Source organism: Physeter macrocephalus, chromosome 2, assembly GCF_002837175.3.
Source record: "Physeter macrocephalus isolate SW-GA chromosome 2, ASM283717v5, whole genome shotgun sequence".
NCBI lineage: Eukaryota > Metazoa > Chordata > Mammalia > Artiodactyla > Physeteridae > Physeter > Physeter macrocephalus.
In genome coordinates, this window is record NC_041215.1 from 110,436,973 (window position 1) to 110,458,367 (window position 21,395).

The 21,395-nt window shown below is 43.8% G+C and overlaps 1 protein-coding gene across 4 annotated transcripts in view; it reads right to left on the reverse strand.

Moving 5' to 3' along the window:
* Nucleotides 1–11,288: 11,288 nt before the first annotated feature.
* The window catches only part of KLF7 (KLF transcription factor 7), a 111,082-nt gene continuing 100,975 nt past the window's right edge, over nt 11,289–21,395 (reverse strand). For 3 of the 4 annotated variants that reach the window (XM_028481286.2, XM_055089725.1, XM_024124460.3), the window contains one exon: nt 14,752–15,398. In XM_028481286.2, coding sequence (XP_028337087.1) covers nt 15,347–15,398 — 52 coding nt within the window. In that variant the 3' untranslated portion in view covers nt 14,752–15,346. Of the gene's footprint in view, nt 13,750–14,751; nt 15,399–21,395 lie in introns of those variants that run through there. The other variant, XR_008619084.1, reaches the window with a different exon arrangement.

Here is a 21,395-nt window from a genome sequence, read left to right on the forward strand (position 1 = left end):
CCTCTTCTTTCTTCACCTCTCACTGAGTGCTACTTCCCAAGACAGAGACCTTTTACAATAATAATAGTACGTTAGACTTGCCTGGCATTTTATTTGGAAGGAAATCCAAGTCATTTCACAAGCAAGTATTGTCTCCTTTTAAGGGCTGAGGAAACCGGCCGAGCGAGCCAGTGCTCCGGAAAGCCACACCGCTTGTGAGGGACAGAAGCGAGGGGAAAACGCTGACTCTCCCATTCATATCATCTAGGACCCCTTAACAAAGACACTGTTCTTTTCTGTGCAAAAATAACCGATGCGGAAACACCTCAGAGCCCTTGCCCGCCGATGTGAAGGAAAAGGACGGAAATGAGTGGGCGCTTAATCACTGTTCCCCTCTGGGCCCAGCTTCCTGACCCTTCTTCCTCCCAGTACTCTCCAAGAATGGCAGGAAATCAGACCTCTAATATGGAAAAAATAACTCTTAGCCAAGAAAATGGCAAACATTTCCACCGGGGCTGTGTTTTCTGAGAACACACTGATTTGCTTTGGGGGGCTGAAGAGCAGGATTGAACCTGTGAAACACCGGCCCACCCCCCCCCGGCCTGTCTGGTGAGTCACCAGTTAAGGAGAATCTGGGCTGGGCAAGGACCGGGGGGCACACACTTGGGGTGGCTGCAGGAGAGGAGGGAAGAGAGAGGCTGTAGCTACTGTGCTGTCTCTCCTTCCCTGAACCCAAAGCTGAGGTCCCCAGTCCAAGACTTGGGGTGAGTGTAAGCAGCTGGTCCGCTTTCTCAAGGACTAGGATGAGATTCAGATCTAAGAAACTCTGCCCTGAAATGTGTCAGCTTTCTATTAGTACCAACAGTGACAGCCAGCACCTAGTGAGCAGGTAACATGTGCCAGGCCCAACTCTCATTGCCATGGGTCCACTCGGGTCATTCTTTTTTTTTTTTTCGTGTCATTCTTGAAATGATCTTCCAGTGGCTCAGAGAGAATGGGACGGTCAACATGGGCCATAATTCATAATTAGTGTCTGCCTGTGTTTCATGATGCTTTTACATTTATCTTTGAATATAAAGTCTTCTGATGTTTTTGCAACTTACTCCGAACCTGAAGAGGAAGTCCTGTTAGAAAGACCTGACGCGCACACACACACACACACACACACACACACACACACACTCACACACACACACACAAAGACCTGACACAGAAGGAGACGGAAAAGCAGGCCAATTTCTCTATCCAGTCATGGCCATGTTTTTCCGTAGCAGCTAATTGTTGGGGTTTCGAAGTGTCTCCCCGAGAGAGGGAAGGCACCCATTCCAGTCAGACGAAGAGAAAGAAGCCATAGATCATCAGTGTATGAAGAATTCTACAGGAGAAAACAGCATTATACATAAAAGAAGGTTTATCTCAGAAATACTGCAATGTAGATGATAAAGATTTTCCTTAATGTGCTAAATTGTGCCTTTTGTGAGTGTAAAGGAGCATATCTGCATATTTCCATTTGCATAACCAGAGCCTAGCCCAGAGATTAGCTAGCATTAAAACATTAATTAATTAAGTGAATTAAAACATTAAAACATTAATTTTTGCTTGACGAATTAAAAGAATGAATGGAAAGACGAATAGTTCTTTGAAACCATTCGAATTCTTTTGCTGTTCTATGATTTCTGTATCAAATATTTCTTGAAGTTATATTATCACAGAATTGAAGAAGAGGAAAGGACTTAAGATTCATCTAATTTATTCTTCTTAATTTTCAAGAAAGGAAAAGAGAGGCCCAGAAAAGTTAAGTGATTTGCCTCAGGTCACACAGCCCTCGGGAGGCATAGTTAGAACTAGGAAAATGTTTCCTGACTCCCTCCTCCACTGTCCTTTCTGCCTGAACCCCTTTCATGCTGCTTCAGAGATGGATGGATAAGGAAATTCCACTTTGTCCTTACTGTAATGGAATTATGTGTTTTTTCTCTCATTGCCGCAGCTCTTCTCTTGATTCTCATGGATCTACCTTAAAATGTTTTCTGATTTTTTTTCCTCCTCCTAAATCCTTTGAAAGGAGATGTAGCAGAAGTGTGGATGGGGAATTGGTTCTGGTAAAGTAAGTGGGTCAGTGCAAGTGTTGGAGTATATTAAAAGTTATGAACATAGAAATAGAACTATTGGCAAGGCCATGTTGGATATTCCAAGATAGTTGACCCCAGTATGAAGAGGTTGGCTCTTGGACATTGCACGGGGGCTGCCATCTTTTCCTCCTTCCCCCTCTCAGCTCTGGAAAAATGAACTTTACTTGCCTTACCCCTGCTCCCCACTTCCCCGCCCACGCCCTCCCCCCCCCCGCCCCGCCCCCAGCAACAGCTGATTCAACCAGTGATGAGCCCTAGACTGGAGCCTGGCCAATGAAATTCTTTCTCATGGGAAATTTGAATTGGGACCCTGAGACTAAGTCAGTTCCTGTGGGGAGCCAGGAGATGGGTTCTGCAGAGGCTGGAACTAAGGGAGTTATTCGGGGGTGGCTCTGGTGAAAGGTACGTCCCGCCCACGCCCTCCCCCCCCCCCCGCCCCGCCCCCAGCAACAGCTGATTCAACCAGTGATGAGCCCTAGACTGGAGCCTGGCCAATGAAATTCTTTCTCATGGGAAATTTGAATTGGGACCCTGAGACTAAGTCAGTTCCTGTGGGGAGCCAGGAGATGGGTTCTGCAGAGGCTGGAACTAAGGGAGTTATTCGGGGGTGGCTCTGGTGAAAGGTACGTTGGACAGTATACAACGGATGAGGAAGCAGAGAAACTTGTTTGTGGAAGGACGAGCAAACAGGCAAAGGAAAACAGAAATGAAACATGAGGGAGGCAAGGACTCTCAGATTCTCTCAGGGACTATTTTTCGCACAATGGGTTTTCATGAAATCCTCCTGAAACTTTTTTATTAATCCTTGCATCATGATGCAATTGTAATAATTTTTTGTGCTCTTCAAAGAGAGGGTGGCTTTTGAGTTAGAGAAACCGATGGAGCAGAGGATGGTTTGCTTTTAAAGGGGCAGGTGAACTGGAGCTGGAAAGGAAATATGACCTGGAGAATGAGGGGAAACGGAAGAGAAGAGAGCCTGCAGAGAGAGGAAGGGGATGGAGAAGACAAGACACTGGGAACGCCAGCGCTTGTGAGGCTGGTGAAGCTGAGGGGAGTTGGGTGAAGGTGGCTGCCTTCCAGATACCCCATTGACTCAGTGCCCAGCCAGCCTCATTTTCAACCCCAAGAGCCAATCAGCTGCTCATCACTGCTGCACAGGGAGAGCATCAAAGGGATTTAATAATGGTTGGCAAATGTCAAATTACATTGAATCTAAACCAAATTCCAGACATTTAGGGTTGCGTAGTCATTAACAATCAATTAGTGCACTCCGCTTTCAGTCAAGCATTTTTCACACCCTCCCCTTTGCATGACAAGGAAACACAAGCGTTGCTTCTTTTCCCCTCTGCGGCTGAGCAAGGCATCACTCCTTGAGTTTAGTCAGTGGAGGAACAAACCAGCCCCTGTTCTCATTGTTTTCATTTCCTCGTTTCTCCCCAACAGCACTTTCAGGAGTGGAAGGAAACGTTAAGTGCCATTTGTACATCCCGTTCTGCAAGCATGGGCTAAGGAAAGAGACATCGGTCATTTTTCTCTCTTTCTTGGGAATCCTGAAGTAATAAAAAGGTAAAGAGGATGTCAAGAATCATCTAAAATCTTTTCTCTAGTTGGAAGCCAGGGACTCTGGGCTGCGGTACGTGGAGGAGGGATGCATACCAATTACACACCGAGGGCATTAGGTGAACTCATTTCACCTCTAATGGTCCATGTTCTGATGCAGCAGGATTTCATTCCAGCAACAGAGCCGTAAACATTTACCACAAAACAAATCGTCGCTCTATTGATTGCTGAGTATCTGCTTCTTCCTTCCCTTTCCAAATTAGCTCAGATTTATGGCAATTCTCTTCCTGTTCCCTGAGCTACCTGCCTCATCCCTGGGGTGCTGTGGGTCAGAGGAAGGAGATAAGCAGGAATCTGTATCTGTACATTTACAGGAAGAGCTTTCACAATCATTTTTAAAATTCCTTCTTTGCTCCTATTTTTCCCTGCTAGGTCTTCCACAGGCCTATTTTTAGAATAGCTTCCTCAGAATATAGAAAAGCCCATATTCTCCAACTGTGACATGAATTCTTTCTTCTCCTTCAGTTGATAAAATATGGATGTAAAACTGAGCTTAGCTCAAGGGTCTTTGCTGACAGACAGCAGACTCACATGGGCTCCTCCAAGCTCTCAGTCCCAGGGGACTTGTGCTTGAAGGATGAACTTCAATGGCATAAAGGTGGCAAAGGTTTAAGAAACAAATAGGACTTGACCCAGAGAGGGTGTCATTGGTGTCTCAGAAGCCAAGGTCAGGGCCCAGTCTGGGGTCTTAAGCCCAAAGTGGGTAAGTTGTTAGGTCCTAGTAACAGGCTGGCATTCCTATGCCCTGGTTAGGACCTCTGCCGGGGACCATCTTAGCACAGGGCATGAGCTGCCAAGGCCAACTGAGAGGATTGCGTCAAAAGCAACAAAATCAAAACGCACTGTCCCCAAAGAGTTACCACCAGAGGTCTTATCTTAGAAAAGACCCAGAGAAGGTCCATCTCAACACATTTCAGGAGAAGTTTCCTGGGACTTAACCTGATCAGCTACCTCCTTGGAAGTCGCTCAGATGGGGCTGTTCTTTGCTTCGGTCCCTTTATGAAGTCATTTGCCTACACTGTGGCTCCACAGTGACGGGCAAAGAACTGCCTGCCTGACTCCTTACCCCTCCCCCTTCCTGAGGCCTGAAGTTAGCCCCCTACTTTCCTATCCATACTCCCCATGTCTCTCATCTTCCTTGCACTTAAAGTCTTTTCTTGTGAAAGGTTGGAATACACTCATTCACATTAAGATACACATCATGGATAAAGTATAGAGTTACCTCTTCCTGGCTAGTTGAAGTTTTAAAATAGGGAAGTGTTTAGGCAAAAAAAAATAATTTACTAGTAGAATATCAGGTGCCTGGAAGCTGGTTGGAAGAATATTTTGGGGGCTGAGTTGTGTGTATGTGTGCATGTACAGGTGGTGGGCTGCGGATCCCAGGAAACATGCCGTGAGGGTGAACACATCTTTTGATGCCATGTTTCAGAGCATGCATTTGTTTCTAGGCATTGATTGTTGATTGGGGGGACACAAGGAAAGGGTGATTTCCTTGATGCAGTCAGCGCCCAATGTTCAGAGCTCCATTCCCAGAATAATGGCATGACCTGGTCATGAGCCCATCCACTGAGAGTGTCTTACCCTGAGGGAAGATGGGTGTTCCGAGGATGGGAAAGCAAGGCAGAGAATGCACGCTCACTCCACTCACGGCTGCATTATCTTCTTCCTCCTAAGAGACCTCTGGGTCCTTAAGTAACTTCCCAGTCATCAAATCAGTCTTTATTAAATTTTCACATGCACTTAGTTTTAGATTCAATTTGAAATGTGCTCCAAGGAGCATCATATGGACTAAATAATTAGCTAAAGAGAAATGGTACAGAAAAGATTTTAGAGAATGGCACAGAAGGATGCCTCTCCAATACCACCAAGAGTAATTGAGTCTTTCAATGTAACACAATTATGTGTGTTTTTACTTTGAATTGTACATTTATTTTCATTTATATTTAAAGAGGAAACAGTCAAATCAGTGGGTTCAGGAAATTTTTGCTTAGGACAAAGCTAAAACAGGTATTTAAGATTTTTAAAAGTGGGTCAATTTAAAGAAAAATATTAAGGAAGTATTAGAGCAAAGATATCACAAGAATCTTGAGGGCCATACTCCCATACTCAAGTGACTGAAGTTTAAGAAACAACATCAAGACCGGTTGAGCATTACTGCATATCAACAACCCTGGGTTGACTCCTGTTCTGCAAAGCCCCTGCATCGGCAGGCGGACGCGCAACCACTGTGCCACCAGGGAAGCCCCAAAAGTGGGTCAATTTAAAGAAAAATATTAAGGAAGTATTAGAGCAAAGATATCACAAGAATCTTGAGGGCCATACTCCCATACTCAAGTGACTGAAGTTTAAGAAACAACATCAAGACCGGTTGAGCATTACTGCATATCAACAACCCTGGGTTGACTCCTGTTCTGCAAAGGACATGCTGTATGACATTGGGCACGTTGCCACCTCTCTGAGCCCCAGTATAGTCCAAGTACAATGGTGCATTGAAGGAGATCTCCAAGATCCCTTCCAATTCTAGCAAGTGATGCTTTATCTCTATTATAGGTTACCATCTGTGACTAAAGGTAAGGAAATTGGGAAATAAAGTCAGTGTTGTCAATGGTGATGTTATTGATAGACACACATAAGCATCAAGCTGGCTCCTGGGTCACCAAGGAGCAGTGAGGGGTAGAGGAAAGTCCAGAGTCAGGGGACCTACGAGCCAGCGCTGTCACTTACTGTGTCCCCTGGGCCTTCACAAAGTCACATGCCCTCTTTCAGTCCCAGTTTCTCTATTTGTGAAGGCAAAGGGTCATGGTTGTGAACGATACCTATTCTATTACTATGCAGTCTTGCTGGACGGATCAAATGCAGTGTACACGAAGGGAAAATTCTAATCAAACAAATCTTGCTCTTCCCCAACCTTGTAGCTTTTTTGTCATTTCCGTATTTTTAAATGTAGTGGGGTGGTAGGTATAATTATGTTAATTTTAAGATCAGGCAGAATTTTAAGAAAACAATAGGTTGAATTGACGTTCAAGCCAGTCAGTACTGATAGTTTTGAACAGCTGGGATAAAATGTTTAGTGTTGAAGAAGGAATCACAAATTGGCTTATCATGGGTAACCCAAAAAACCATCATCATTCACCAGTCACCTCAAAATCTCATTTCAGCTAAAAGTTTTAACCGTCTCCCCTTCTAAACCTATAATCCAAAGTGGAAGATGATCTAGCTATAATTAATTATTTATCAATTCCACCGAGCTCTGCTTTTTACAAGGTTCCTTTCCATTAGCACAGAATTTCCAATCGGATACATAACCTCAGATTAGAGCTGTCACAAAGCCTATGCACTTTACTCCCCTAGGTTACCCAGGTTACACTTTCTGACTACTGCCTGTTGAACTAGAATTATAGTTATATTTTGCACTTACTAAGTGGCCAATCTTGCTTCTCTGATCTGTGAGTTGACGAGGAGATAAATATTGCTGGAACGCAACACAAAGAACTTGCAACTTGCAAATAGGGAGGACACAGCAGAGGAAGTAGAGTCACTCGGGGTAAAGACTGGAGTCATTTAGTTTGGGGGTCAGACAACCTGACAGTCTGGAATCATCCCTGAATTATGTTACATGGCAAAAACGGATGCAAGAAAAATTGTGAAGTGGGTAATGTATTTTTAGACATATTTTAAACAAAAGTTATGTCTCTAAATGTGGAAGCTTCAGTCATCTAGAATATTCACTTATGTAAACCATCTCCTTTCCTTATGGCAAAAAGATTAGACTTACCAGCTTCCCCTCTTATCATCTCAGCGGGGTGTAGGTTGTCCCCCACCTAAAATGTTCAATTTGATATGCTTTGACATGTCAGGCTTATTCTTACGGAAAAATAAGCCGTGCTCTAAGTAACACTGCAGAACTACCTTATCCTTCCTCGCGCAAAGAAACTTCTAAGCCAATGACGTTGGTTATGAGATGGTTAAATTACTCCGCTAGGCATGGATCTACTAAATGACCAGGGACCAGGAGGTGGGGCTGTGGACTCCAGGGCTGGTGCTCTTCCCACTGGAGCCTGTAGCTTCTCGTCAGCTGGCTTTGGGTTGCCCTTTTGCCCAGCTCACTTGCTTACTTGAAAGATGTGGCCGCAGATCTTTACAACTTTCAAAACCATTTTCCTGGCCCCTGACGCATCTACTGTTCTCTTTCCCTTAAGTTTTATTAGGGTGAGGCCACAGGCACTCAGCCTCCCTTCCCAGCCCACTGCAACACTCCTCACACCCGTTTTCCTGTTCAGAGATATGCATGTGCCCAGGCAGCAAGTTTGGTCGCCATAGTCACGATCTTTAATGTGAAAATTGATCGAAAAGTTTCTCGTCACATTTGTCTGAGGAGGGATGGAAGTGATTCACCACTGTATCCGTTTCCCTAAGTCCAAAGCGTGAAAAGAAAGCTTGAGTAGCACTGTGTCCAGTGTAGGTGACAAACGTGTTCGCTTGTTGCTCCCAGTTGATGATACCACTTTTCTCGGAGATCCGCCCTGCAAGGGGTGCTGGGATTGTAACACCAGTTAGGTTCTCTACCTTTCTGCTTACTTGGATGTTCTTTCCTGGAAGTCGTGTGGGGAAGAGAAGGTTTTAGTAAGTGTTCTCTTCAGTTCTGAGAATTTTCCCTAGGCCTTCCATCTCCCTCTCGTCAGTGTTTGCGGCTGCTTATATCTGCATCTACCTTCTCGTACTTACGCCTAGCCACCCACATGGCTCTGCCTCTGGTTACCCTTCTCTTCCCCACTTTGTCACCAAACTCCTATAAATTGATTCCTCAACCCCTCACCTCAATTATTCCTTCTCACATGTGCCTTCTTCTCTCCTCCACCAACTGCTTCAAGTTACCCTTTCCAAAGCTGCTCCATTTAATGCTACCCCAGAACAAACTTTCCCCTTCCCTCACCAAATAAACTGCTTGCAATAAGCTGCTCCTAACCCCCTAAACAAATAACATCCCACAATCCACCTCGTTCTAAAATATTGCTTTTCATAACCTCCAACCGTTTGCTCTCTACCTCCCCTTAAAGAAATAAACTGTCTTTAGTGTACCTTCTTATCTGGGCTCTGAGCTACCTCACTGAAACCATAAAATACACACACACACACACACACACACACCCAACAGCCTCCCAAATGAAGAAAAATGACCTAATACAATCTTTTGCCTTCCCTTTTTCTCTCTGAGAAAGAAAACTCTCATGAGGTGTATAAGGACCCATTTGGATCTCTTTGAGGATTTTTTTTTCTCCCTGGTGAGATAAGCTAAGGAGAAATACAGTAAGGCATTCCAAGGCCAAACACATTCTACTGTTTATTACACATATTACATTCTTAAATAAAAATGCGTCACATAACATTTTTTGCATAGATATCTTACAATATACCAATTTAAAAAAGAATTATGAAACAGACCAGTAACAAAAATAAATTTTTTCTTCATTAATAATTTTGTAACATTAACATACCACCATCATATAATACAAATAATAGTTTTAAATCTTAAGACTTTTGTACAGCAAAAAAACTTGACAAAGTAATATATTTATATATATATATAAAAAGCTTAAAAAAAATAAAATGTCAAAAAAAGGCATAACCGAGGGCTATAAGACTGGGTACTTCTGTGATATATTATAAATACCAGAGAAGGCCTGAGAGAGAGCATGTGACCGAGGGAGGTGTGGGAGGGGTAGGGCTGGGAGTAGGTCTCTCCAAACACACTTGTTAGACACGTCTGGCAAAAAAAAAAATATACAGTGCAAAAATAAAGTTCTTCAAGCAACTGTTACGAGCATGGTAGAGAGTTGAAAGAAAAGTGGCAGTGGCTGGGAGGTTGCACGGTAGGAGGAGGGAGGGTGACAGGAGAGAAGGAGTTTGGGGGGCATTTATGGAAAGGAAGGGGGAGGCTTCAAAAACATTAAACATTTATTTTTGCCTCTGTGTTAGCAAGGAGATCTTGGCCGTAACAGGTGTATTTTTCCTCCCTGGAATGAAGCAGAAGTGAAAGATCAAGAAATTCAACTAAGTCTGGGTTTAGATAGAAAATGCATGCTGAGAAAAACGAAAACAAAAAGGTTGAGGACCAGCCAGTGAGCCCCAGAGCCTTTCGGCACCTAGATTTGCAGAAATCATTCTGCCTCGGGTCCAAAGGCCTAGGATTAAAATGTCCCCTCTCCCCACCCTCAGCCCCTCCCCTCTATGTGGAACTCCCAGTGTGTTTTCAATATACTGGCAATTATAAGCATCCATCCCCCCCAAAAGATATTAGGCACTGGTGGCTACTCCTCGTAAACGTCAGTAGCCTAACTGTTTTCCTTCTGCGAAGGTACATTAGGTACACATGCACACGTGTCTAGCTGCGTGCACACATACCACCCTCATTATTCTGACGTGGGGTGCATTTTATGGCAGTAGACAGAAGCTGGAGTCAAAGCAGTTTACGATTCCAAAGCTCACAGTTGAAAAAAATTGTATAAACAGTCCCCAACAAAGAACACATCAACCTTCCCTCGTGACTGCTGAGAGGGAGCCCTGTTTGAAAAGAGTATCTCGTTTGGAATATTTGTGAAGTGACGGCCTAGGATTTCTCTCTCCGTTTTTGATACCTGTTTCCCGAGGACTTATACGTAAATGCAAAACACCTGAAGAATACAGTACTATATTGGAAGGGTGCATGGAAGAAAGTTAATTGCAGCTTTAGTTTTCCCTTTTCCAGGATCTATTAGGAATCAACAGAGGAGATTTAAGCGAGTGTTAAAAGCAAGAGAAAACCCTGAAGCCTCAGGCAGTTCGTCATGGGATCTCACATTTACAAGCAGTTTTTGCTTCCTTTGACACATTTTCGTTGTTCCGTCTCAAGTCTTCCCAAAGATCCTCATTGAGGAAAGTAGGCCATCAAAGAGGCATCGATGTACACTCAGGCCAGCCCCTTTTCAAACTGAGATATCACCATGTTTACCGAAATGTAATCCAGACCCGGAATGCAAATTCTCTCCTCCCCCCTCCACCCCACACTTGGCAGTGGCCACTTCCGGAAGATGCCAGAGGAAGCTTCCGCAAGTAGATTTCAACCAGGTTCTACTTAACGAATTTTCACTTTGGCAAAGATCTGGGTGCAAAACTGCGGCCAGAAATGCTGGCCCTCATAAGATTTTTTTAAAAAAGAAACAATGAACCTGATTTTTGTAGTTAAATATGTTGCATCTCTGACTTTCCCAACCTTCTTCCTTCTCCTAAAACCAACTCATGCAAAAGAAAAGCCAAAAGCACTTTGCACTATATTTTATATTTTATGAAGTGACTTCCATAGAGGAAACCATTTTGAACCAATAAAACTCATCACTAAGATTTGTTGTTCTTGCCATTTGAGTTCATTTCTTTTGACTTTGCCGTAGAATTCAGGAGTTGGGGCTACAGGCAGAATGTTCTGAATGCACTGGCTGAGCCGCCCTGAAAGTCCCATTTATTTCCCCTTTGATGCAAGTAGACATGGCTAATCTGGAAGCTTATCTCGAACTGAAATCCTTAAAAAAAAAATCTTCTCTGGCTTCTAGTTTCAAAGAAGAGTTTTTAAAACATAGGAATCAGTTCTGCTAATCATGCGTGAGGTTGGCTGTCTTTTTTTTACCCTGTTATCATCAGGCTATCAAAGATGTAAAAAGGGCACAAGAGGTGCAGGAGGGGAGGGGAGGGGATACTTGAAGGGCTTTGCAAGGGAGAGCACAGAGAGGAGAAGGAAATGGTCAGCATGAAGTTCATTTTGGGGGTCTCCGATATTTTTATAAAATGCAGCTCTGTCATGGAATCCAAACATCTCTTTTTCTGGACATAATATTCATCACCACCAGGCATTAAGCTGGGCAATGAACCATCAATGGGGCAGGAGGCCAGTAGCCAGGAGCAGCATTATAATTTCAGGTTTCCACATCTTTGACTTACAGCCGTGTGGTAGGAGAAAGAAGCACAAACTGAAATAAAGAAAACCGTCAATGGCTTCGAAACACTCTTTTGCTATACGTCAAACTCTGAACCCTGGATAAACCGAGCTTGAGAGGACAACCACAAGAAACACCATGCCAGGTTTTTCCTTTCAAATTTGAGATCCCCTGGAATGTTGGGAGGTAACAATTTAAACGAGAAAGCGGTTTACTGTATTTCAAAGGTCCATTAAAGCACTGTTCTAAATAACCTGTCCTCTCGGAAGCAAACTAGCTTCAGGTTATTTCTTGGGAAAGCCTGTTCACGCCAGCAGGCTCTTTCCAACCATCTCTGCCATTTCAGAGATGATGGACACTTGATCACAAATCCATTTCCAAAATGATTGGGGCTACTGCCCCCCACCCCACCCACCACGGACAGGGCTGGTTATCTTTCAGAGGTGTCAATCGGGCTAGAGAAGAACAGTTTCAAAGCCATACACTTAGCGCCCACCAAATTCTCAGGCCAATTCTCACAGTCAACAAATACCTGAAGCAAGCAAGCCAGCCCCACCATCGAGGTTCAGTGCAGCCTGCTCAGAGAAGGGTCAGGAGCAGATTACAAAGGACCTCACTGATACAAAAGAGAGAGAAACTGCCGAGCATTTCAGACGCTGATGGAGACCAAATGCCCTTTGTTCTGACACGTTCAAATGAGATCTTTTCAAGACCACAGGTGACAACGGGGAGTGAGCAAGCAATGATTACTCTTTTGCATTTTTTTTAAACTTTCTTTTTAATACAGCCTTGCATTGGTCAGTTCAAAAATTAAATTAAGTATTATAAACCCTTAATAATAATAGCATTTCGAGAGGCAAGAGCAACTCCAGCCGGGGAGAGAACGTTTGTAAATCGTGGCAGCCATGGCTAACGCCATCACTGGTGTGTGCGTGCAGTCATGCTGGAGGCTGCTCTAGAAAGGGAAATCAACGAACCAACAAAACCTGGGGTGTCTAAAGTTTCATCTAGTGCACTGACTGGAGGCGCTACAGTCTAATACAGCTGAGGGTCAAGGTCCCTCACACATCCTTCATCGAGAAAGGATGCACCACACATTCAAATGTAATCCCATGGTCCGCCCTGATGGACTGGCTACAAATGCACTCGAATGCAGTCGAGAACTATGAGATTGTCAGCAAGCAGTGCTCCAGAAATGGTTTCTAAGTCATGTCTAGTTTTAAATCTTTGGAATAAAACTGATTTTTTAAAATACCCTCCTACTAACATATACATAATTGCCTCTGGCAAATGGGCAGATTTTGTGTGTATGTGTGTTTAGGGTGGTTTTTCTTTTTTTGCTGTTTTTTTTTGTTTGTTTCATTTTTCTTTTTTTTTTTTTTTTTCTTTTTTTTTGGTCTAAGTTGAAAAAAGGAAAAAGGGAAGGAAAACTTTAAGGGCCAGACCTCAGAATGCCCCAAGTGTCCAATTGGCAGCTACAGCATTTGTGATAAGGAGGCTCCTTTGCCCTCAGACGAGTAGTTTCAACATTTCAGTGAAATCAAAGTTTGCAGAAAGCTGAGAAACCAAATGCCAAGGATCTTGAAGGTTGCTGTCATAAATGTATCTGTGTTTCTTACATTATTATTTCCTTTCAAAGACTTCACTTTTGCATCCCAAATAGGTATGGGGTGGCATTTTAACAGTCAATGAGTCAAACAGTCAAGGAGGGCAGGAGGGGAGCCAGCTGGTATGAAGGAGCAGCAACCATGGGTGGACCAAATGCCATTTTTGTTTTTTTAGACGTGTCTTGAAGGGATGGTCCCAGAATATACAAAATATACAATCTGCCCTAAAACCACCCCGCTTGCTTGCATAGGCCATTTAATGGTCCTAAAGGCAGTCTTTGGAGTTGAGGCCAGTGCCAGCTAGCTAAGAATGCGGGTAGATGGAGGCCGATATTGGATTGTGTGTGTGGGATGGAAAGTGAGGCATGTAACCCCCTCGGCGTCAGCTTGCAGAGTAAGAGTGAGGCCTCTGTTGATCCCAGGTGCTCTAGGTCACAAGTCATGGTGGGCCTAGCCAAAAAAAAAAAAAAAATCAGAAATATGTCTCTCTTTTTAGACAGAGCATGAGAGAAATATCTCAACCCTTTCTTTAAATGTCCACCCTTCATTCCCACAATGGCATTTTGAACTGTGTGTTTTAACAAGTGGGGTGATAGGACTCAGTGGGTATGAGAGAGGAAGAAAGGGTGATGGTTTTTGAAGTCACTAGACTTGGGAAGCATCCTCTGTTCTCCCCACTCCTGGAAAGAGTGATATTTTTGGCTTTTTGTCAGGTTGTAACCCAGAGTTAGGTTAAATATGCAGCTGCCCTTTGAGACTAGCAACATCTATGCTGAAACTGGTTATAGGGTAGCAATGACATACAGCACAGGGTTGATCACTGTAAGCTGAGGTCAGGATGCCTCAAGGGGGATGAGAAAAGTGTGATGTCCCATCTGATTGGCTGCTTCGAGAGCTGGACATCCAGGTGCCGAGAGAGAGTCCTGGAGAGGTTTAGTCCATGGAGAAAAGATAAAACATTTAAGCTTCCAAATAAGCTTTTCAAGTTTTCGTTAGCAAAAAACAGAGATTAAAAAGAAAAAATCTAGCACTGGCAATAAGGTGAGGCTCAAGGGATATACTGTGATTTATCATCAAGGACTTTATTCTCTTGGCCACTTTGCAGTCATGCTAGAAGTTTCCAGAATCCCTAGTGCATATGGTGTGCAAGAGAGTCAAAAAGTAAGAAAAGAAAACTCCTCCCTGGAGAGTGAAGTCTAGAGAAATGCAGGCCAGAAAGGTGTAAGGAGTTATTCCAGAGTCTGCCGCCACTAAGGCCGTTGGTATCAACTGGATAGATCTCAATAGTACTAAGAAGAACCAAAACTGATCAACAGTTCTGTGAGGAAGTCGGACGCACAGAATAGTAGGACTTTTCACACACAAAGGACAAATAAACCAAGAGTACTAAGAAGAACCAAAACTGATCAACAGATACGTGAGGAAGTCGGATGCATGGAATAGTAGAGGACTTTTCACACACAAAGGACAAATAAACCAAGAGTTAATTTTGGCTACCAAACTGCAATTTGGTTTTCTAGGTCATTTTCCCCCAACTATTTTAAAAAGAAACATTAGTGCTACACATATGCAACTTTAAGACGTTGTATTCTCCTATCAAGTTGCACTGAGAAGCAAGTTAAATAAGCCCCTCTTACTGCCGTCCTCCTGCAGAGACGTCACATCCATTTTCTTTGATTTCCATTGGCAACAGCGGGAAATAATTCCAATAGTGCTGAAGTAAGCAGCCAGACTGCCTTGCTGAGTTCACCTGGTTTCCTTCTTCTTCGTCTTCTACCATCTGGCTAGGGCAAGGCATAAAGAATAGACGTATATATTTTAAATATAGCTGAGTGCATGACAGTGTGTGTGTGCGCGTGTGTGTGTGTCTATGTGTGAGTGCGTGTGTGCGTCTGTGTGTGTCTGTGCGTGTGTGTACACAGAGGTTTAATAAGTGAGAACTTTCTTCTGCGAGGCAATGGGTCCCCGCCTGAAGTCCAGCCCCCTGCCTCATGGCATTTCCTTCAGACAACGGCCGGTGCCATGGCAACTGTGGCCTTTAGGTTTTTTAGATATGTCTCTTCATATGGAGGGCAAGATGGTCAGACCTGGAAAAACACCTAGGAAACATAAAAATAACAAGGATATTAGAGAGATCTGGGTAAAGAACTCAACTTCCACCACCCCTTAGAAAATGATTAGCCCTACCTTGAAGAGAGGCAGTGCATATATGTTGAGAAATAAGGTGTGCAGGGAAGGTGAGCTCAGGAGTCAGACTGCTTGGGTTCAAATCCCAGCTCTTCCAATAGCTGTGTGACTCTGAGCACCTTAACCTCTCTGTGCCTGAATTCCTCCTCAATAAAACGGGGATAATTACAGCACTTACTTCATAGATTGGTTGTGAGGATTAAATGAGATGATCTATGTAAAGTGCTTAGAAAATTCTCTGGCACATGGTAAGAGCTCGATGAATATTAACTATTGTTATTGAAATTGTCATTATTAAAGACGAAACGAATGGAAAAGTGTGTTGGAAATGACGTGTCATGCCCGTATAGGGTAAATAAAGAATGATTAGCCTGTACCATTGAATGATGAAACTCTTAACATTTCAACACCCAGATTTCAGTCCTAAGCTTTATAATGGAAGCCCAGAAATGTTGCCTGTGATACCTGCAGGTCTATATAACACTCTATATTCAAGTCTAGAAAAAGCTCATGTTTATTAACCATGGTATCATATGCAGGCACGTGCTAGCTATTTCCCCAATCTCACCCCAGTAATATCCTCAGCAGCCTTCCATGGTAAATCTTCGTACCCCTTTTGTGTGCATGTGCTAAATAAGGACACTGAGGCTTGGGTCACACAGCCAGTGAGTGGCAGCCATGGGGTGAGAACCCAGGCAGATCTGTAAGCCCACTCTTTTGAACTGTTTCTTGGTACCCGACGTCCACCGCTGAGTGCCTCTGTCAGCCTCAGAGCTGATGCAATGGTTGTTTTCACTCCTTCCCCCTTCTTCTGACACCACCAACTTGATCTTGCCCGGGACAGCAACTCTTCTGCGTTCTCAATTGTATGGGCCTGACCCTCTTCCTAAGGCTGAAGTTTTATGGCCACAGTGATCTGCTTAGTGACTGTCATGTGACCCACAAAGGTCAATGAGAGCGAGCTCTGGGACATTTGCTGAAACTACTGGAAGAGAGAAGCTCTCTTTCCACTGGGGCTAAGATACTAATAATGAAGCCCGGAGCTGCTGGTGTCCATATGGCCATGTGGGAAAGAGCTTGAGAACGAAGTCAACAGAGAAAAATGGGGCCGGGGGGTAGAAAGGAAGAGAGAGTTTCTAGTCCTGATGAAAAACATCTGAGAACCTGGACCCAGCCAAGCCAAAAGACAAATCCAATTCTATTCTTCTTAGTTATTAGAGCTAATAAATACCCTTGGAAGCTAAGACCAGTCTGAATCAGGGTTCTGTACTTATAACTATTAGAGTGGCCATTTCCATATCCCCAAAGCCTACATAAAATCTCAGGTTCTGGCTGGAATCCCAGTGAAGTCAGCACCTCAGACAGCAGTCATTCTTAGCTTTGGGTGTACATCCTCCCTCAGAACCTCTTCTAGAAACTGGCCACCCTCCTACCTGGGAGAATATTCCCAGGATCCCCTGAGGCCTGAGATACCCTCACAGTCCAAAACTCTTGTTGGGATGTTAGCAAGCTGTCCTGCTCAGGTTAGTAAGGTTTCCTGTCCAGTGCAGAATTTCCCTGTATTTGTTCATTCATTCCTAAAACAAACAAACAAACAAAAACCGGCCCTATCCCCTGATCCCAACATTTCTCCACACACCTTTTGTGTTCATTTCATAAACGGGTACACATGCAGGATAGAACCTCAAGGAAATGAAGCGAAACAGAACAAAGGTAAAATGAAAAAAAAAAAAGGGAAAAGTACAGTAGAAAATGATCTAATCCAATAATGTGTTGAATAATAGTAATTCTAACTATAACCACTTATTTCAGGCTCTGATTTGGTATGAGCAAGATACTTGGATAATCCCTTCGAGTTCCATTGAAAGGGGATATGATTTACTATAAAACAGTGATAAATTTTCTTTAAAAGCAAGTACTTGATGTCACTGGTACAAGAAAAAGCAATACAGCCTGCAGGGAATTTAGTATTTAACTTGCATGACTCTGTCCTGTCCTGAAGGCACACTTAGTACTGCCCACTGCCTCTTCTCTTTCTTTCCCTCCCTCCCTCCCTTCCTCCCTTCTTTCTTTTCTCCGTCCTTCATCTCAACAGCTTTGAGGAAGAAGATCTAAGCCAGGAAGTTTTTTTGTAGGTATTTCCTTTTTAAAGTTAACATCCTCATGAAAACTCTATATAAAGATGGTACCATTCTTATCCCCACTACCAGATGAGATACTCATAAAAAAGAGGCAAAGCCAAAATCTGAACTCAAGTAGCCTGACTCCAGAGCCCATGCTCTTAGCCATATCTGCTTTTTAGGCTGAAAAGAAGGTCAAGCTGAGCTGTCAATTTAAAGAGTTTGTAGTAGGCAGAATAATGGATGGCCCTCCCCAGATATCTACACCTCATCCCCAGGACTTGTGAATATGTTCGGTTCAAAGACAAAGGGGGTTAAGGTTGTGGATGGAATTAATTTGCTGATCAACTGATCTTAAGATAGGGAGATTACTCTGATTTATCTGGGTAGGCCCAATGTCACCACAAGGGTCTTCAAAAGTGGAAGAGGGAATTAAAAGAGAAAACCAGAGAGATGGCAGCATGAGAAGGACTCAACAGCTTTGATGATGAAGGAATGGGGTCAGGAGCCAAGGAATGTGGGCAAAGCTGAAAGCTGGAAAAGACAAGGAAATGGATTCTCCCCTTGAGCCTCCAGAAAGCAACAGAGCACAGCCCCCATCTTGATTTTGTTCCCAGTGAGACCTGTGTTGGACTTCTAACCTACAGAGCTGTTAAGATAATAATTTTTAAAGATAAATAAGGGTGATATAAATTTGTGGCAATTGGTAATGGCAGCAGCTAGAAAACTAATCCAGAAGTTAATCTGGTCAGGCGTGAGCAGTAAGGACCTGTAAGAAAGCAACAGAGCAGGTACTAAGAATCCTGCCCGTCCAAAAGAGGCACATGGGGATTTGAGGGAGTTATAAGTCATGGCAGTACAAAACCTCTTTCCTTTCCCTTCCATATCCTGAGAACATACAGGACAACAGTATTCTTGATATAGGACTTCATTTGAAATTACCACTCCATAATGTATGTGTTCTATACTTTTATTTTGCTTTTACCACTTGCCTAGCCTGTGCTGGGTATCTAGCAATATATGTATAAGAAATTACCTTTACCCTTCAAGTTCTTTCAGAAAAAAGTAAACCAAATCTTTGACATGGTATGAAATGTAACTGCACCCCTCCTGAATCAAACTAGCATCATTATTTGTTAAAATTCTAGGAAGTAGGGCTTCCCTGGTGGTGCAGTGGTTGGGGGTCCGCCTGCCGATGCGGGGAACGCGGGTTCGTGCCCCGGTCTGGGAGGATCCCACGTGCCGCGGAGCGGCTGGGCCCATGGGCCGTGGCCGCTGGGCCTGCGCGTCCGGAGGCTGTGCTCCACCGCGGGAGAGGCCACAGCAGTGAGAGGCCCGTGTACTTCAAAATAAATAAATACATAAAAAATTCTAGGAAGTACATGATGTTTAGAATTAGACTAGGTGGCTTCTGAACTGGAGATGAAGAAGACTGCAGGGCAAGGAATGTGGGCAGCCTCTAGGAGCTAAGAGTGGTTCTGGCTGATAGCAAACAAGGAAAGAGGACTTCAGGCCTACCATAGCAAGAAGATGAACTTTGCCTGCTCCAAGACGCCCGTGTACTTCAAAATAAATAAATACATAAAAAATTCTAGGAAGTACATGATGTTTAGAATTAGACTAGGTGGCTTCTGAACTGGAGATGAAGAAGACTGCAGGGCAAGGAATGTGGGCAGCCTCTAGGAGCTAAGAGTGGTTCTGGCTGATAGCAAACAAGGAAAGAGGACTTCAGGCCTACCATAGCAAGAAGCATTACGATACTCTGAGGAGAACCTAGCCAGGCCATGCTGGATTCTGACCTACAGACATACGGGAAGATAAACCACAGGCAGTATGGCCTTTGCATTCAGAGGTCTTCGTTGAAGGTCTCACTGAGTTCCTCCTTTCTTCTCCCAAGCCTGGCAAGCATTCTTATGATTACTTCTCTGAACTCTTTATCAGCACCATCATTCTTGAGAGATCAAGACAGTGTTACTGAAAACCATAAATCTGAAGAGGGGTGGCTAACATTTTTATAAAATAGTTGAAGAAGATGAGGAATTGATATACAGAGAAGTTCAATAACTTGCCCTAGGATATAACTGTTACAGGACTGCACTCCGGACTTCCTGAATAAGCCAAATTGTGGTTAACTGATCATCATCAAGTCATTATGACAATCCAGGAGCAAGACCTTTCTGTCCAAAAAGGACTTCCAGTACTATATGAATAGAAGTAGTTAAGAGGAGGCATCCTTGTGTTGTTCCTGATCTTAGAGGAAAATATTGCAGATTTTCACTGCAGTATGGCTGACAGGGTCTTGGTGCTCCGGCCAGGTGCCAGGCCTGTGCCTCTGAGGTGGGAGAGCCGAGTTTAGACCACTGGTCCACCAGAGACCTCCTGGGTCCACATAATATAAAATGGCAAAAGCTCTCCCAGAGATCTCCATCTCAATGCTAAGACCCAGCTCCACTCAACGACCAGCAAGCTACAGTGCTAGACACCCTATGCCAAACAACTAGCAAGACAGGAACACAACCCCACCCATCAGCAGAGAGGCTGCCTAAAATCATAATAAGGTCACAGACACCCCAAAACAGACCACCAGATGTGGTCCTGCCCACCAGAAAGACAAGATCTAGCCTCATCCACCAGAACACAGGCACCCGTCCCTTCCACCAGGAAGCCTACACAACCCACTGAACCAACCTTAGCCACTGGGGGTGGACACCAAAAAAAACGGGAACTATGAACCTGCAGCCTGTGAAAAGGAGACCCCAAACATAGTAAGTCAAGCAAAATCAGAAGAGAGAGAAACACACATCAGATGAAGGAGCAAGGTAAAAACCCATATCTAGAAGGAATCAATAGCAGAATAAATGAGGCAGAAGAACAGATAAGTGACCTGGAAGATAAAACAGTGGAAATAATTAGAGTAGAGCAGAATAAAGAAAAGAGAATGAAAAGAATTGAGGAGAGTCTCAGAGACCTCTCAGACAACATTAAATGCACCAACATTCGAATTGTAGGGGTTCCAGAAGAAGAAGAGAAAAAGAAAGGGACTGAGGGGCTTCCCTGGTGGCGCAGTGGTTGAGAGTCCGCCTGCCGATACAGGGGACATGGGTTTGTGCCCCGGTCCGGGAGGATCCCACGGAGCAGCTGGGCCTGTGAGCCATGGCCACTGAGCCTGCACGTCTGGAGCCTGTGCTCCGCAACGGGAGAGACCACAACAGTGAGAGGCCTGCGTACAGCCAAAAAAAAAAAAAAAGAAAAGAAAAAAAAAAAGAAAGGGACTGAGAAAACATTTGAAGAGATTATAGTTGAAAGCTTCCCTACTATGGGAAAGGAAATAGTCAATCAAGTCGAGGAAGCACAGGGAGTCCCATACAGGATGAATCCAAGGAGAAACATGCCAAGGCACATATTAATCAACCTATCAAAAATTAAATACAAAGAAAAAATATTGAAAGCCTCAAGGGAAAAACAACACACAAGGGAATCCCCATAGGTTAACAGCTGATCTTTCAGCAGAAACTCTGCAAGCCAAAAGGGAGTGGCAGGACACATTTAAAGTGATAAAGGGGAAAAACCGACAACCAAGATTATTCTACCCAGCAAGGATCTCATTCAGATTTGACAGAGAAATCAAAAGCTTTTCAGACAAGCAAAAGCTAAGAGAATTCAGCACCATCAAACCAGCTTTACAACAAATGCTAAAGGAACTTCTCTAGGCAGGAAACACAAGAGAAGGAAAAGACCTACAATAACAAACCCAAAACAATTAAGAAAATGGTAATAGGAACATATATA